Source organism: Lampetra planeri, chromosome 64 (genome assembly GCF_965212315.1).
Source record: "Lampetra planeri chromosome 64, kcLamPlan1.2.h2, whole genome shotgun sequence".
Taxonomy (NCBI): Eukaryota; Metazoa; Chordata; class Hyperoartia; order Petromyzontiformes; family Petromyzontidae; genus Lampetra; species Lampetra planeri.
In genome coordinates this window covers 928,784-944,716 of record NC_136170.1, presented here as the reverse complement: position 1 = coordinate 944,716, position 15,933 = coordinate 928,784, and the positions used below count along the sequence as shown (strand labels likewise).

General features: G+C 59.9%; 1 protein-coding gene across 1 annotated transcript in view; it reads left to right on the top strand.

Moving 5' to 3' along the window:
• LOC144737021 (kielin/chordin-like protein) overlaps positions 1-15,231 on the top strand; it is a 110,258-nt gene extending 95,027 nt beyond the window's left edge. The window contains 18 exon segments of the mRNA XM_078619671.1: positions 265-358; positions 1,600-1,785; positions 2,924-3,006; positions 4,063-4,183; positions 4,731-4,813; positions 5,235-5,334; positions 5,708-5,790; positions 7,544-7,646; positions 8,851-8,993; positions 9,984-10,156; positions 10,945-10,973; positions 10,976-11,055; positions 11,383-11,418; positions 11,420-11,485; positions 11,976-12,065; positions 12,068-12,142; positions 12,540-12,894; positions 13,720-15,231. Of these exon segments, the coding sequence (XP_078475797.1) occupies positions 265-358; positions 1,600-1,785; positions 2,924-3,006; positions 4,063-4,183; positions 4,731-4,813; positions 5,235-5,334; positions 5,708-5,790; positions 7,544-7,646; positions 8,851-8,993; positions 9,984-10,156; positions 10,945-10,973; positions 10,976-11,055; positions 11,383-11,418; positions 11,420-11,485; positions 11,976-12,065; positions 12,068-12,142; positions 12,540-12,894; positions 13,720-13,973 (2,154 nt within the window). The 3' untranslated portion in view covers positions 13,974-15,231.
• The last annotated feature ends 702 nt before the right edge of the window (positions 15,232-15,933 follow it).

The window sequence follows — 15,933 nt, the reverse complement described above, 5'->3', positions numbered from 1 at the left end:
CAAATATACAACAGGCATCATGGTCGGGATTGAACCCCTGACCTCATGTACACCAGGCGAGGTAGTTAACATCTCCTAGCCACCCTGATGATGATGATGAGAGAGACACGCAAACTAGTTAAAGCCACGCCACCATGGTAGTGGCAACCCACCCCCTCGTGTGCCGTGCCAGCCTTCGTAGGTGCTGCTCACTAACAACACTTGCCCCGACAGTCTGTTGGAGGCTACACAGGACATCTTTATCTTGTGCGTGTGTGTGTACAGGCAGGGAGTGTGCACTGCACAGCCAATCCGTGTCCTCCTCTCCGCTGCGTCCATCAGTTCACGGTCCCGGGGGAATGCTGCCCACAGTGCCAAGGTGCGTCCACTCACTCACTGCCCAGCTGCTCGCTCGCTCACTCACCACCAGTCGCTCGCCAGCTCACCTCCTGGTTCACTCGCTCACTCAGCCACGCATCCGTTCACTCGCTCAGACCGCTCGCCCTCTTGCTCAACGGTTCACGCACTCGCTCGCTAACCAGAGGTCGCAATCGGGTACCCGATACCCGTACCCTACCCGATACCCGGCTACCTGTACCCGGCCGGGTACGGGTACCCATTTGAAGACCCTGGTGCGGCCGGGTATGGGTACGGGTAAGGAATCAAAACCCGTTTGCGACCTCTGTCGCTAAATCACCCACCCGTGCGCTCGCTCAGATGCCTTTGCGGTGCGAGTCACGGCTTCCTCTCGATACCAAGACCCAGGACGGCCACGGCCACGCGCCGCTTCTCGGTGGCCGCCCCCACAGTCTGGAACGCCGTCCATCCCCACTGCACATTGGCAGCATCGCCGACATCGTCTCCTTCAAGAGACGCTTAACAACTCGCCACCACGACCCGACTTTCGAGCGACTTTGAGCTTGGCTCCGCGCCTCTGAGTTGCGGCCGTTCCGTCCGCCAATTTTGCTCGCGTTACAAATTGCATCATGATTATCCGTCATTCGCTCGCTCGCTCGCTCACCCACACACTCACTGTGAGTGGCAGCATCGTGCTTAGCACGCTGCGCTACGACCCCAGCGAAACGATCCCCGCTCACGGCCAACTCAAGTGACGAATATCTGAGCCGGTCACGGGGCTCCCCTAGGTCGACTCGGCCTTAAATAAGAACCCGGCCTTGGGGAGACGCGGGCGGCTGCCGCCGGGCGCGTTCCCGTGCCGACGCAAGAGCAGGAGCCCGCTCGCCAGAGGTCGCAAACGGGTTTTGATTCCTTACCCGTACCCGTACCCGGCCGCACCAGGGTCGCAAATGGGTACCCGTACCCAGCCGGGTAGCCGTTCCCTACCCGCACCCGTACCCTACCCGAAATGAGTGACAAACGGTTACTCACCAGTGACTCACGGCCTACCCGTACCCGTACCCGGCCGCACCAGGGTCGCAAACGGGTACCCGTACCCGTACCTGGCCGGGTACGGGTAGCCGGGTATCAGGTAGGGTACGGGTATCGGGTACCCGGTTGCGACCTCTGCCGCTCGCCAACAGCGCTCGCCGCGACGGTGGCTCCCTGCTGAAGGCCTCACCGGGGTGGTTGGCGGGGACCTTTGCCTGTGTGTGTGTGCAGGCTGCGTGTACGAGGGGCGGGTGCACGAGGAGGGCTCCGCGTGGGTGCCCGCGGCGCGGCCGTGCCTCGCCTGCGCCTGCCACTCGGGCGTCGTCACCTGCTCCGCGCCGCTCTGCCTCGCCGTGTCGCCCTGCACGCCACCGACCTCCGACCCCGGCGACGGGCGGTGCTGCCCGCGGTGCTCCGGTGGGCACGCGCGCGCAGATACACGCACGCAGATACACGCACACACGCACACACGCAGATTCACGCACGCAGATACACGCACACACGCCCACACGCAGATACACGCACGCAGATACACGCACGCAGATACACGCACGCAGATACACGCACACACGCCCACACGCAGATACCCGCATGCAGATACACGCACGCAGATACACGCACGCAGATATACGCATGCAGATACACGCACGCACGCAGATACACGCACACACGCAGATACATGCACGCAGATACACGCACGCAGATACACGCACGCAGATACACGCACGCAGATACACGCATGCAGATACACGCACGCAGATACACGTACACACGCAGATACAGGCACGCAGACGCAGCTGTACTGCACACACGCGTATGTCAATACGGGCCGACGTGCGTACACGCACACTGACGCACGGTCACTCACGTGCGCTGCGTGCGTGCACACTGTGTATGGGTGCCCTATGTGTGTGTACACTGTGTGTGTGTTCACTGCATGTGTGTGTTCACTGTGTGTGTGTGTACACTGCATGTGTGTGTTCACTGTGTGTGTGTACACTGTGTGTGTGTTTTCACTGTGTGTGTGTGTACACTGCATGTGTGTGTTCACTGTGTGTGTGTACACTGCATGTGTGTGTTCACTGTGTGTGTTCACTGTGTGTGTACACTGTGTGTGTGTACACTGTGTGTGTGTGTGTGCAGGCTGTGTACACTGTATGTGTGTGTTCACTGTGTGTGTGTTTGTGTACACTGTGTGTTGTGTCAACACTGTGTGTGTGTTCCCTGCGCGTGCAGGCTGTGTACACTGTGTGTGTACACTGTGTGTGTGTGTACACTGTGTGTGTGTTCCCTGCGCGTGCAGGCTGTGTACACTGTGTGTGTGTGTACACTGTGTGTGTACACTGTGTGTGTGTTCCCTGCGCGTGCAGGCTGTGTACACTGTGTGTGTACACTGTGTGTGTGTGTACACTGTGTGTGTACACTGTGTGTGTGTTCCCTGCGCGTGCAGGCTGTGTACACTGTGTGTGTACACTGTGTGTGTGTACACTGTGTGTGTACACTGTGTGTGTGTACACTGTGTGTGTGTGTACACTGTGTGTGTGTGTGTGTGCAGGCTGTGTACACGGCGGCGTCACCCACAAGCCAGGACACTCGTTCCAGCCGTCACACGACCCCTGTGAGATCTGCTTCTGCGAGGTAGTGTGGACACTGCTCTGTGTGTGTGTGTGTAATAAAAGACTCCGTCAAGCACTGCTGGTCTCTGCTTGTCTTTTATTCAGGTTCTTCTCCGCACCCCGCTGGTCTCCCCCTCGGACCAGCGTCGTCTCGCGCGCGCCCCGCGCACGCTCCCTCTCCCTCTCGCGTGCCCCGCACGCTCCTCCGTTAGCTCCTCCACTCCCGCACTCCGCACACCGCTGGCCGACGGCGTGCTGAGGTCCTTCGGCCACGTGGCCGATGGCGCGGATCTCCTCTCACCACCCAACGTGGCTCAGACTCTTAACTTCCCCGACTGCCCCGATCTCTTCCGGGCTCCCACTTATATCCATTCCCCCCACGTGACCCTGACTCCTCCCCTTCCGGATCCTCAGATCCGGCCTTCCCATACTACCCCGCTGGCTCCGCCCCCATTCACCTCGCCTCCCATTGGAGCCGAGGTGACCGGTGGCCCCTCCCACACGCCCCGCAGACCAGGCTCCGCCCCCCAATACCCCGGGCCGTGTGATTGGACCAGAGCCCAGCAACAACCCCATTTACGCTCGCATTACATGTGTGTACACTCTGTGTGTGTGTACACTCTGTGTGTGTGTACACACACACAGTGTGTGTGTACACTGTGTGTGTGTACACGTGTGTGTGTGTGTACACTCTGTGTGTGTACACTGTGTGTGTTTGTATACTGTGTGTGTGTACACGTGTGTGTGTGTGTGTGTACACTGTGTGTGTGTGTACACTGTGTGTGTGTGTACACGTGTGTGTGTACACTGTGTGTACATTGTGTGTGTGTACACTCTGTGTGTGTGTACACACACTGTGTGTGTGTACACACTGTGTGTGTGTACACTGTGTGTGTGTACACGTGTGTGTGTGTGTACACTCTGTGTGTGTACACTGTGTGTGTTTGTATACTGTGTGTGTGTACACGTGTGTGTGTGTGTGTGTACACTGTGTGTGTGTGTACACTGTGTGTGTGTGTACACGTGTGTGTGTACACTGTGTGTACACTGTGTGTGTGTACACTCTGTGTGTGCGCAGGAGCTGTCGAGTGGCGAGCACGTGCTGCACTGTGAGCGCAGGATGTGCCCGAGCCTCGTCGACTGCCCCCACGCCAGCGTGCAGCCTCCCCCCCCGGGCAGCTGCTGCCCCACCTGCACAGGTGCGTGCGTGCGTACGTGCGTACGTACATGCGTACATGCGTGCGTGCATGTGTACGTGGGGAGCGGTAGTGCAACGGTCAGCGCGCGCGCTACGAACCCGGCGACCCGAGTTCGATTCCGGCTCACGGCCAACACCGGCGACGATTAATTTGAACCGGTCCTGGGCCTCCTCCCCTAAGTCGACTCAGCCTCAAATGCGTTACCTGGCGTGGTGCGTGAAATCATTGCCACCGGGGAGACGAAGGCGGCCGGGCGTGGTGCTGGCCACCAAGCAGAGGTCGCAACCGGGTACCCGATACCCGTACCCTACCCGTACCCGGCCGGGTACGGGTAGGATACGGGTACGGCCGGGTACGGGTACCCGTTTGCGACCCTGGTGCGGCCGATTACGGGTAAGGAATCAAAACCCGTTTGCGACCTCTGCCACCAAGCCCCCCCTCGTGTGCCGTGCCGGCCTTCATAGGCGCCACTCGCTGAACAGCACTTGCCCCAACAGCGCGGTGAAGGCTATAATCTGGGGGGTGGATCTTTGTCTTTGGACGGCAGCGGCTCTGGGCAACTGCTCGTTGTCGGTGAGCGGGCGCCAGGTGTACGCAAGCGAGGACCCCTGCTACATGTGCGAGTGCCAGGTGGGTGTGACTGCCCGCACACGGCACACCACGTCCAGTATGACAGCTCCGCCGCTACGTGTGTACACTGTGTGTATGTGTGTGTACATTGTGTGTGTGTGTACGTTGTGTGTATGTACATTGTGTGTGTGTGTACATTGTGTGTGTGTGTACACTGTGTGTGTACATTGTGTGTGGACACTGTGTGTGTACATTTTGTGTGTGTACACTGCGTGTATGTATATTGTGTGTGTATGTACATTGTGTGTGTGTGTGTGTTTACACACACAGTGTAAACACACACACGCACAGTGATGCGGCCAGAGCTGGCGATGCGGCCAGACCTGGTGCTGCCCTATGTGGGGTGTGCGTGGGTGCCTGCACTTGCCCCAACAGTTTGTGAAGGCTATATGGGGTGGGGGGGGGGTCTTTGTCTTTGCAGGAGATCACGTGGGTTTGCGTTCGTCAGCTGTGCCCCACCCTGAGCTGCCCCCTGGGGGAGCAGTTCACCCCACCTGAATCGTGCTGCCCCATCTGCGAAGGTGTGCATGGGGTGTGTGGGGGGTGTTGGGTGTGTGTGGGGTGTGTGGGGGGTGTAGAGTGTGTATGGTGTGTGTTTGGTGTGTATGGGGTGTGTGGTGTGTATGGGGTGTGTGGTGTGTGGGGTGTGTGGGGTGTGTGGGGGGGTGTGGTGTGCGTGGGTGGGGGGGTGTGCGTGGGGTGTGTGGGGGGTGTGGGGTGTATGGTGTGTGTGGGGTGGGTATGTGGTGTATGGTGTATGGGGTGTGTGGGGTGTGTGGGGGGTGTGTGGGGGGTCTATGGTGTATGGGGTGTGTGTGGGGTTCCACTCGCGAACAGCACTTGCCCCCAGCAGTCTGCGAAGGCTACACGGGGGATCTTTGTCTCTCGACGCAGATTGCGTGATCGAGGATCGACGCGTACCCGACGGAGGGACTTTCCTCGACGGAGCAAACAGCTGCATCACCTGCATCTGCTCGGTAGCCGCTCGCTCGCTCGCTCACTCACCCCTCCGTTTCAAATACTTTATTATTTTCATTCATTGCAATATCAGAATCAGAATATTTATTTTTGCTGCAAGAGGAATCCGATGAGCTATGAAGCTCTTTATTTTTTGCACAGACGTCCAGTAGGGGGCACGGGGTCACAACGCACCAACAACAATGACATAAACACGATAGGAATGTAAAGTATTGCCATGGTAAGCAAATCACTGAGCTATTGGCTTCTTTTTCAGAAGCGACCTGGCCACTACAAATTATAGCTCAACAAAGTGGCTGATCATCATCATCATCATCGCCGTGAACATTTATAGCGTGACCTCTGCAGCAGTGTTCGTGTAGCCAGCGGCTTTATTTTATTTTAGCCGCTTGTCTTCGATAAAGTTAGCCATAGCAGAGTTTTTGTTGGGTCAGCTCGCGCGAATATAAACGTGTCGTTAAACACACCACCACCACCCGATACAGCCAATCAGTAAGGGGTTGTCACGTAAACAAAACGTGTCAGTTCAAGTTCATTTATTAGGTATAGCCCTGTGAGCCATTCGGCTCTTGAATCGGGTGCAACCGCAACAAACAACAAAAACAACAACAACAAAACATGCCTTGCAGCGACGGATAAATGTCAGTTCCTTTCTAGTACCTAGTGCAGCAGATCGATGTGTTGGAGAGTAAACCCACAACATTCACAATTTTTATCTCCAACACACGACTTGGGTTAGTGCTGAACTAGTAACCAATTGGCACGTTTTGTTCACGTGACAAACCTTTACTGATCGACTGTGTCGGGTGGCGGCGGGTTTAACGACGCGTTTATATTTTCGCGATCTAACTCAACAAAACCTCTCCACTGTGGATAATATTGGTCGCGAAAGCCCGATTACTACTACAACACATACGTCAAATCAAGCTTAGCTTACGGCCAGTGCAATCGTAGACGGGTCATTCTCTGGGTCTAATCGCCCCCAAAGGGGGTCACAACGCAACATGAAACTGATCCTTCGGTGTTGCCGAAGGACACAAATATTACCGGCCGGGTCCAACGAGAATGAACTCGGTTCGACCTTCGCACATTCACGTGTAGCCAAGTGACGTCACTCGCGCTCGGTTAGCCCCCCCCCTCCCAGGGCTTGTAGCGCCGTCAGGGCCGGCGGTCGCTCTCCGGTCCCCGCCGAGTAGCGGCCATCGTCGCGCTCGGTGGTGGCGGCGGCGGCCGTCCATCCAAGCGCTATCCAGGCTCAACCACGCTTTGCTCAGTTAACGTGTGGGTCAACGGTGGGAAAACGTTGAGCGAACGTTGAGCGAACGTTGAGCGAACGTTAGGCAAACTTTGGGCCAACGTTGGGCGAATGTCGGGCGAACGTTGAGCCAACGTTGGGCGAACGTCGGGCGAACGTTGAGCGAACATTGGGCAAACGTCAGGCCAACGTTGAGCAAACGTCGGGCCAACGTTGAGCGAACGTCGGGCCAACGTTGGGCAAACGTTGAATCGAGCTCAGCGACCCGAGTTCGATTTCTGCTCACGGCTACCAAAAGCAGTGACGATTATCCGAACCGGTCCTGGGCTTTCCCTCAAATGAGTACCTGGTGCGGTGTAGTAAACATCGCCACTGGGGAGACAAAGGCGGCCGGGCGTGGTGCTGGCCACCCAGCCCCTCGTGTGCCGTGCCGACCTTCATAGGTGCTCGCTAACAGCACTTGCCTCAACTGTCTGTGTCTTTGTCTTTTGTGTTAGCTTGGACACGTAGAATGCACCATCGAAGAATGTGCCCCGGTGCATTGTGGGATGGGAATGGAGCTCGAAATTCTTCCTGGGGTGTGCTGCCCCGAATGCCGAGGTGAGTGTGGGAGTGAGTGGGTGGGTGACTCAGTGGCTGAGTGAGTGAGTGGTGAGTGAGTGGGTGGGTGACTGAGTGAGTGGGTGGGTGGCTGGGTGAGTTAGCGAGTAAAAGCGAGCGAATGAGCGTGTGAGTGAATTTTACATTGGGCAAGCGAGTTGAACTGTGACCCCAACCGATAAAGCGAGCAGGTGAGCGAGGCAGTGAAAGGATGACGTCGTCGATGAGCGAGAGGGTAAATGAGCGATCTCACTCGCTAGCGGGTGAGTGAATGGGTGAGTTATCTCACTCGCTAGCGGGTGAGTGAATGGGTGAGTTATCTCGCTGGCGAGCGGGTGAGTGAATGGGTGAGTTATCTCGCTCGCTAGCGGGTGAGTGAATGGGTGAGTTATCTCGCTCGCGAGCGGGTGAGTGAATGGGTGAGTTATCTCGCTGGCGAGCGGGTGAGTGAATGGGTGAGTTATCTCACTCGCGAGCGGGGTGAGTGAATGGGTGAGTTATCTCGCTCGCGAGCGGGTGAGTGAATGGGTGAGTTATCTCGCTGGCGAGCGGGTGAGTGAATGGGTGAGTTATCTCACTCGCGAGCGGGTGAGTGAATGGGTGAGTTATCTCACTCGCGAGCGGGTGAGTGAATGGGTGAGTTATCTCGCTGGCGAGCGGGTGAGTGAATGGGTGAGTTATCTCACTCGCGAGCGGGTGAGTGAATGGGTGAGTTATCTCACTCGCGAGCGGGTGAGTGAATGGGTGAGTTATCTCACTCGCTAGCGGGTGAGTGAATGGGTGAGTTATCTCGCTCGCGAGCGGGTGAGTGAATGGGTGAGTTATCTCACTCGCGAGCGGGTGAGTGAATGGGTGAGTTATCTCACTCGCTAGCGGGTGAGTGAATGGGTGAGTTATCTCGCTCGCGAGCGGGTGAGTGAATGGGTGAGTTATCTCACTCGCGAGCGGGTGAGTGAATGGGTGAGTTATCTCACTCGCGAGCGGGTGAGTGAATGGGTGAGTTATCTCACTCGCTAGCGGGTGAGTGAATGGGTGAGTTATCTCGCTCGCGAGCGGGTGAGTGAATGGGTGAGTTATCTCGCTCGCGAGCGGGTGAGTGAATGGGTGAGTTATCTCGCTCGCGAGCGGGTGAGTGAATGGGTGAGTTATCTCGCTCGCGAGCGGGTGAGTGAATGGGTGAGTTATCTCGCTGGCTCGCGTGCAGAGCGGCGCGTGCCGTGCGTGTACGCGGGTCGCGAGCTGGGCCCCGGGGCGCGCTGGGCCGTGGACGAGTGCACGCGCTGCGCCTGCGTGGGAGGCAACGTGCACTGCAGCACGGAGCGCTGCGCCCCGCCACACTGCCCCAACGTGAGTGCCTCAACAGCAGCGCGCGGGGGCAGCCGCAGTACACACGCAGCACACACACACAGTACACACGCACAGCACACACACACAGTACACACGCAGCACACACACAGTACACACGCACAGCACACACACACAGTACACACGCAGCACACACGCAGTACACACGCAGCACACACGCAGTACACACGCAGTACACACACACAGTACACACACACAGTACACACACACAGTACACACGCAGCACACACACAGTATACACGCAGCACACACACAGTATACACGCAGCACACACACAGTACACATGCAGCACACACACAGTACACACGCAGCACACACACAGTACACATGCAGCACACACACAGTATACACGCAGCACACACAGTATACACGCAGCACACACACAGTATACACGCAGCACACACACAGTATACACACACAGTACACACACAACACACACACAGTACACACACAGTATACACGCAGCACACACGCAGCACACACGCAGTACATACACGGTACACACACAGTACATACACAGTACACACATACACAGCACACACGCAGCACGCACGCAGCACACACGCAGCACACAGGCAGTACACACACAACACACACAGTACACACACAACACACACACAAGCACACACGCAGTACACACGCAGCACACACACAGTACACACAGTACACACACACAGTACACACGCAGTACACACACAGTACACACACACAGTACACACGCAGTACACACGCAGTACACACACACAGTACACACACAACACACACACAAGCACACACGCAGCACATACACAGTACACACAGCACACACGCACAGTACACACATACACAAAACACACACACAGTACACATACATTACACGCACAGTACACACACACAGTACACACACACAGTACACACACAGTACACACACACAGTACACACACACACAGTGGCACACGTGACCCCGACCGATCCGCGGTGACGACGGCGCAGGACGAGATCCCGACGCTGACGGGCGGCGCGTGCTGCCCCCGCTGCCTGCCCCGCCCGGCCACGTGCGTCGTGTTCGGCGACCCGCACTACCGCACCTTCGACGGCGCCACGGTGCACTTCCAGGGCTCCTGCAGCTACACGCTGGCGCAGGACTGCACCGCGCGCGACTTCACGTGAGCGCCGCGACGCGTTCAGGATCCGTCGTGAGCGCCGCGACGCCTCGCTGTCGTGGCGCGAGCGGGTTGAGCGGGCGGGCGGGCGGGCGGGCGGGTGAGAGAGACAGCGGATGGGTGAGAGAGACAGTGGGCAGAAGAGAGAGCGGGCGGGTAAGCAAGTGGGCGAGAGAGCGGGCGGGCGAGACAGCGGGCAAGACAGCAGGCGGGCGAGAGAGACAACGGACGGGTGAGAGAGACAGTGGGCAGAAGAGAGAGCGGGCGGGTAAGCAAGTGGGCGAGAGAGCGGGCGGGCGAGGGAGCGGACGGGTGAGAGAGCGGACGGGTGAGAGAGCGGGTGGGCGAGTGAGTGGACGAGTCAGCGGGCGGGCGAGAGAGACAGCGGGCGGACGAGAGAGCGGGCGGGTGGGCGAGTGGGTGAGAGAGCAGGCGGGCGAGAGAGAGAGAGACAGCGGATGGGTGAGAGAGTGGGCGAGAGAGCAGGTTGGGCGGAGTGGGCGAGAGAGCAGGTAGGCGAGAGAGCGGACGGGTGAGAGAGCGGGCGGGTGGGCGGGTGGGTGGGTGGGCATGTGGTGCGAGTGGGCGAGAGAGCGGGCGAGGCGAGAGAGAGCGGGCGGGTGAGTGAGCGGGTGGGCGAGTGGGCGAGAGAGAGCAGGCGGGCGAGAGAGCGGGGCGGGTGAGAGAGCGGGTGGGCGAGTGGAGCGAGAGAGCGGGCGGGCGAGAGAGACAGTGGGTGGGTGAGTGAGTGGACGCGTCGTGACGGAGCGACGCGCGTGTGGAACTCGCAGGATCCAGGTGACGAACGACAACCGCGGCCTGCAGGCGTGTCGTGGACACGTGACGTGCTGGTGCGTGTCGGGGATGCACACGTGTGGCTGCTGCAGGACTGGGAGGTCAAGGTGAGAGCGCCTCCCTCCCTCCCTCCCTGCCGCTCACTCGCCCTTTTCCTCCTGTGTGTGTGAGACCCAGTATATGCATCTGTGTGCATGTATCTGTGAATCTGTGGGTGCCTGTGTGTGTGCTACGAGTTTTGTTCCTGCTCACGACCACCGACACCACGGTGTTGTAGTGAGCGTCGCCACTGGGGAGACTCAAAGGCGGCCGGGCGTGGTGCTGGCCACCCACCTCTCGCGTGCCACGGTGCCGGGCCTTCGTAACAGCACTTGCCCCGACGCTCCGTTAAGGCTACACGGGGGACCTTCGCCTGTGCGTGCGTGCGTGCGCAGGTGAAAGGCGAGACCGTGACGCTGCCGTACCTGAAGGGAGCCGCACCTGTACGTGGAGAGGAAAGCGAACCACATCCTCCTCAACACCAACATCGGCCTCAAGGTGCGTCGCCGCGCCGGTGAAGTTATGCCAAGAACACGCCCCCCCCCCCCTCATCGGCCCCCCCGGCGGGCGGTGAGCTGACGAGGGCACCGTGAGGAACCGGCCGTTGGTGAACAATCGTTGGCGTTTACGACAGACAGCGCCGTTTCGTTCAGCGCTCAGTTCGCCCGAGAAGCGTGGACGTTGACTCTAAATGTGGAGGGAAAAACCGGAGGACCCGGAGACAAATCCACGCGACCACAGGGAGAGAGACACCACAAACTCCAAATATACAGCGGCAGGCGGCAGGGTCGAGATAGAACCCACGACCCTCCTGTATACCAGGCGAGGTAGTCCACATCTCCTAGCCACCCGCAACAACAACAACACCAACAAAAATCCGGGTGTGGGGTGCCGCACTGCCGCCGGCCGATGTCTCGGCCCCCGTCGCTTTCGCCGCGCTCCTGCACCCAGCCTGGCGCGGTGGCCCGGGTGTTTTGTCTCCGCGCAGGTGCTGTGGAACGGCAAGAGTCACCTGGAGGTGAGCGTGCCCGGCTCCTACAAGGAGCGCACCTGCGGCCTGTGCGGGAACTTCAACGGGCATCGCGCAGCGACGACACGAGGCTGCCCAGCAACGCCATCGCGTCCTCGCACGCACACTTCGGGAACAGCTGGAAGGTGCGGAGGGGGGGCGGAGGGGGTGGGGTGAAGGGGGGCGGAGGGGGGGGGCTCTCTCTTGCGAGGTTCGCGATGGCTGTGCTGGTGACCGAGACAGTGCCGATGAGAGCCTGGACTCAAGCCGTGGTGTTGGGTTCGTCCATATTGGCCACTTCCACCTCCCTCCCATTCCCCACCCCTCCTTCTTCTCCACCCTCCCTCCCCCTCTCCCTCCCCCTCCCTCCCTCCCCCCTCCCTCCCCCTCCCTCCCACCTCCCTACCCCCTCCCTCCCCCTTCCCTCCCTCCCACCTCCCTCCCCCTCCGTCACCCTCCGTCCCCCTCCCTCCCCCCTCCTTCCCCCTCCCTCCCTCCTCCCTCCCCCTCCCTCCCCCTCTCCCCCTCCCTCCCCCCCCTTAGGTCACCGACACCGACCCCAGCTCCCTGGCGCCGCCGTGCGAGGACGTGGACGACGTGGACCCGTGCCGCCGCGCCGGCTACCGTGCCCACCGCGAGGCCAACGCGCGCTGCCGGGCCCTGCGGGGGGCGGCGGGCGGCGCCTTCGCCCCGTGCCGCGCCGCCGTGCCCCCCGCCGCCTTCTACGCCGCCTGCGTCTACGACCTCTGTGCCTGCGCCGCTGGGCTGGGCGGCGGCGCCGGGCTCGGAGCGCCGGCGACGTCGCCCGAGACGTGCCTGTGCGACGTGCTGGAGGCGTACGCCGCTCGCTGCCACGCCGCCGGGGTCCACGTGCAGTGGCGCACCGCCACGCTGTGTGGTGGGTACACACACACACACCCACCTCGCCAGCAACGCAGCCCCTTCCAACTCCCTCCCTCCCTACTCATCCCCCTTGCCTCCTCCCTCCTCCCTCACCCTCCCCCCTCCTCCCACCCTTCTCCCCCTTCCCTCCCTCCTCCCCTCCCTCCTCCCCCCTCCCTCCCTCCTTCTCCCCCCTCCCTCCTCCCTCCCTCCTCCCTCCCTCCTCCCTTCCTCCTCTCCCTCCCTCCTCCCCCTCCCTCCTCTCCCCTTCCCTCCTCATCCCCCTTCCCTCCATCCCCCTCCTCCTTTCCCGTCCTCCCTCCCTCCTCCCCCCTCCCTCACCCTCTGCCCTCCTCCCACCTTCTTCCCCTCCCTCCTCCCTCCCTCCCTCCTCCCCCCTCCCTCCTCTCCCCCTCCCTCCATCCCCCTCCTACTCCCCCCTCCCTCCTCCCTCCTCCTCCCTTCCTCACCCTCCCCCCTCCTCCCACCTTCTCCCCCCCTCCTTCCCTCCCCCTCCCTCCCCCTCCCTCCTCTCCCCCTCCCTCCTCATCCCCCTTCCCTCCGTCCTCCTCCTCCTCCCTCCCCTCCTCCTTCCTCCTCCTCCCTCCCTCTTCCCCCCACCCTCTTCTTCCCCCCTCCCCCACTTACCCTTCCCTCCCTCCTCCTCCCCCCTCCCTACTCCTCGTCCTCCAACACCAGCTACTAACCCCCGCCCCCTCTTTCACCACGTGACGTAGTGTGTGTCTATCCTGTCTGCCCCCCCCCGTGTGTCCCGTCTCACCCCGTGCGTGTCCCGTCTCTCCCCGTGCGTGTGTCCCGTCTCCCCCCGTGCGCTCGCCAGCCGTGTCCTGCCCGACGGAGCGTGGCTACGTGTTTGACGAGTGCGGCCCGCGCTGCCCGCGCACCTGCTACAACCGCGACGTGCCGCTCGGCGTGGTGGAGGCCGCGTGCCTGCAGCCGTGCGTGCCGGGCTGCCAGTGCCCCGCCGGACTCGTCGAGCACCTGGGCGCCTGCGTGCGGCCCGACGCTTGCCCCTCGGTGGTCTACGGCGACGACGCGGGGCCCGTCGCTGCCGCCGCCGCAGACACCGCGTGATACGGTGGAGCGTTCGCTCTACGCCCGTCTCGTCACGTCCTGTCCGTCCGTCCGTTCCATCCATCCCGTCGCGTCCGTCCATCTGTCCCATCCCATTTCATCCATCCCGTCTGTCCATCTGTCCCATCCGTCCCATCCCATTCCATCCGTCCGTCCCGTCCGCCTACAAATATCTCGAGGAGTTGGGGTTATCGCCACGGGGCCCTCGACTGCGAAACCTGCCGCGTGCCGCCGGGCTCGCGAGACGCCAAGCGGCGCATCCCGTCGCGATCGCCCTCGTGCCGGGAGAACCACGAAGCCGACGCCGACGCCGGCGCCGTGCTCGCGGCTTGGATGCGCCGCGCGCTCCGCTCACCGACCGGCCGTGGTAACAAACAAAACGGAGCCACCCTGGACCCAATCCCCTTGCCGGCGCTGACCCCGACCCTCACTGGTGCGTTCCACCCTTCGCCGTGACTCTCGACGCGAGCTCTGGCCGCCGTCCTGGGCCAGAGTCGAACTCGCGCGCCCGTCTTGTTCACCGTTGTCAGGGAATGTGCTCTGAACGCCTCGAACCAAGCGCCAAACTGCACCCTCTGTCCCACAAGCCACACAAACTCTCATCCACGCTCACTCGTGCTAAATAGCCCGTCCGTTTGTGCTTTCACTTTTGCCAGTCGCTATTTTAGACAGGTCTATGTATTTTTACGACGACAAAATGTTTCATTGTTGCGTTCGCATCATACCTCTGCATGTAATTGAACCTATATCCAAAGACAAAGATCCCCCGTGTAGCCTGAACAAACTCTTGGGGCAAGAGCTGTTAGCGAGCACCTATGAAGGCCGGCACGACACACGAGGGGCTGGGTGGCCAGCACCACCACGCCCGGCCGCCTTGTCTCCCCAAAGCGCTGATGTTTACACACCGCACCCAGGTGCTCATTTAAGGCTGATTCGACCTCGGGGAGACTCAGGACCGGTTCGAATATCCGCCACTGGTGATGAGCGGGAGTTGAACCCGGGTTGCCGGGTGAGGAGCGTGGCGTTGACAACCACTCCCGCGCCCCACAATTGAACATGCACACAAACTTGTGTGTGTAATGGGTGCTAACGTCAGGGTATTTTATAAAAAAGAATTATAATCGCATTTTTATACACACACAATTGTGTGACGTGTCTCGTTTTTAACAATAAATTTTTTTTACATATATAAATGTTTACCAATTGCAAATGTATATATATTTTTGTTGTTTAATCAATTAAATGCATTTGCATACCACGTGTGTGCTGTTTGCGTGCTCCGGTCAATGTTTTCCTTCACTAGTCATTAAATAATTGTGATGCCAACGCTGCACAGAGAGAGGTGACGGACTCGTGTGGACGTCACGGCGAATCCGGGGAGGCTGCCCCGGGCCCCGCGCTTTGGGGGATGTAATACTTTTGGTTTGTGAAAAAAAACAAGAATCGGCGTTTTTTACCCATTCAGCCAATCAAACAGCAGGAGTGGCGTTAAGATATCCAAACACCAAACAGAAACTTTTGGCAAGGAATGAAGTCACAGCGTTAACCACCACAGGCTACTTGCGGTGACCATGCACACAGCCATGCCGTGATAACAGATGCGGCATCGTCTACTGTTTGGCCTCGTCTCGCCAGCAGTGTCAGGCCAGAGAACGACGCCAATAGACGAACGGTACCAGGACAATGCCACTCTCAGGGCATTTGTAGCTCGGGGTGAGTAGCTCCACAAATGGGACATTTGATACCGGCAAAAATGTCCCATTTTGTAACTTCCAGTTTAGTTTAAAGTCATCGTGGGAGGTGGGGGGCACGGTGGGGGTTGACCGGCCCCCCGCAACCCCCCCCCCCCAATGGGCTGTGAACGTCCTCGTGTGCCACAGTGCCGGCAGCCTTCACAGGCACTGCTGCTCGCTAACAGCACTTGCCCCAACAGTCGGTTGAGGCTGCACGGGGGATCTTT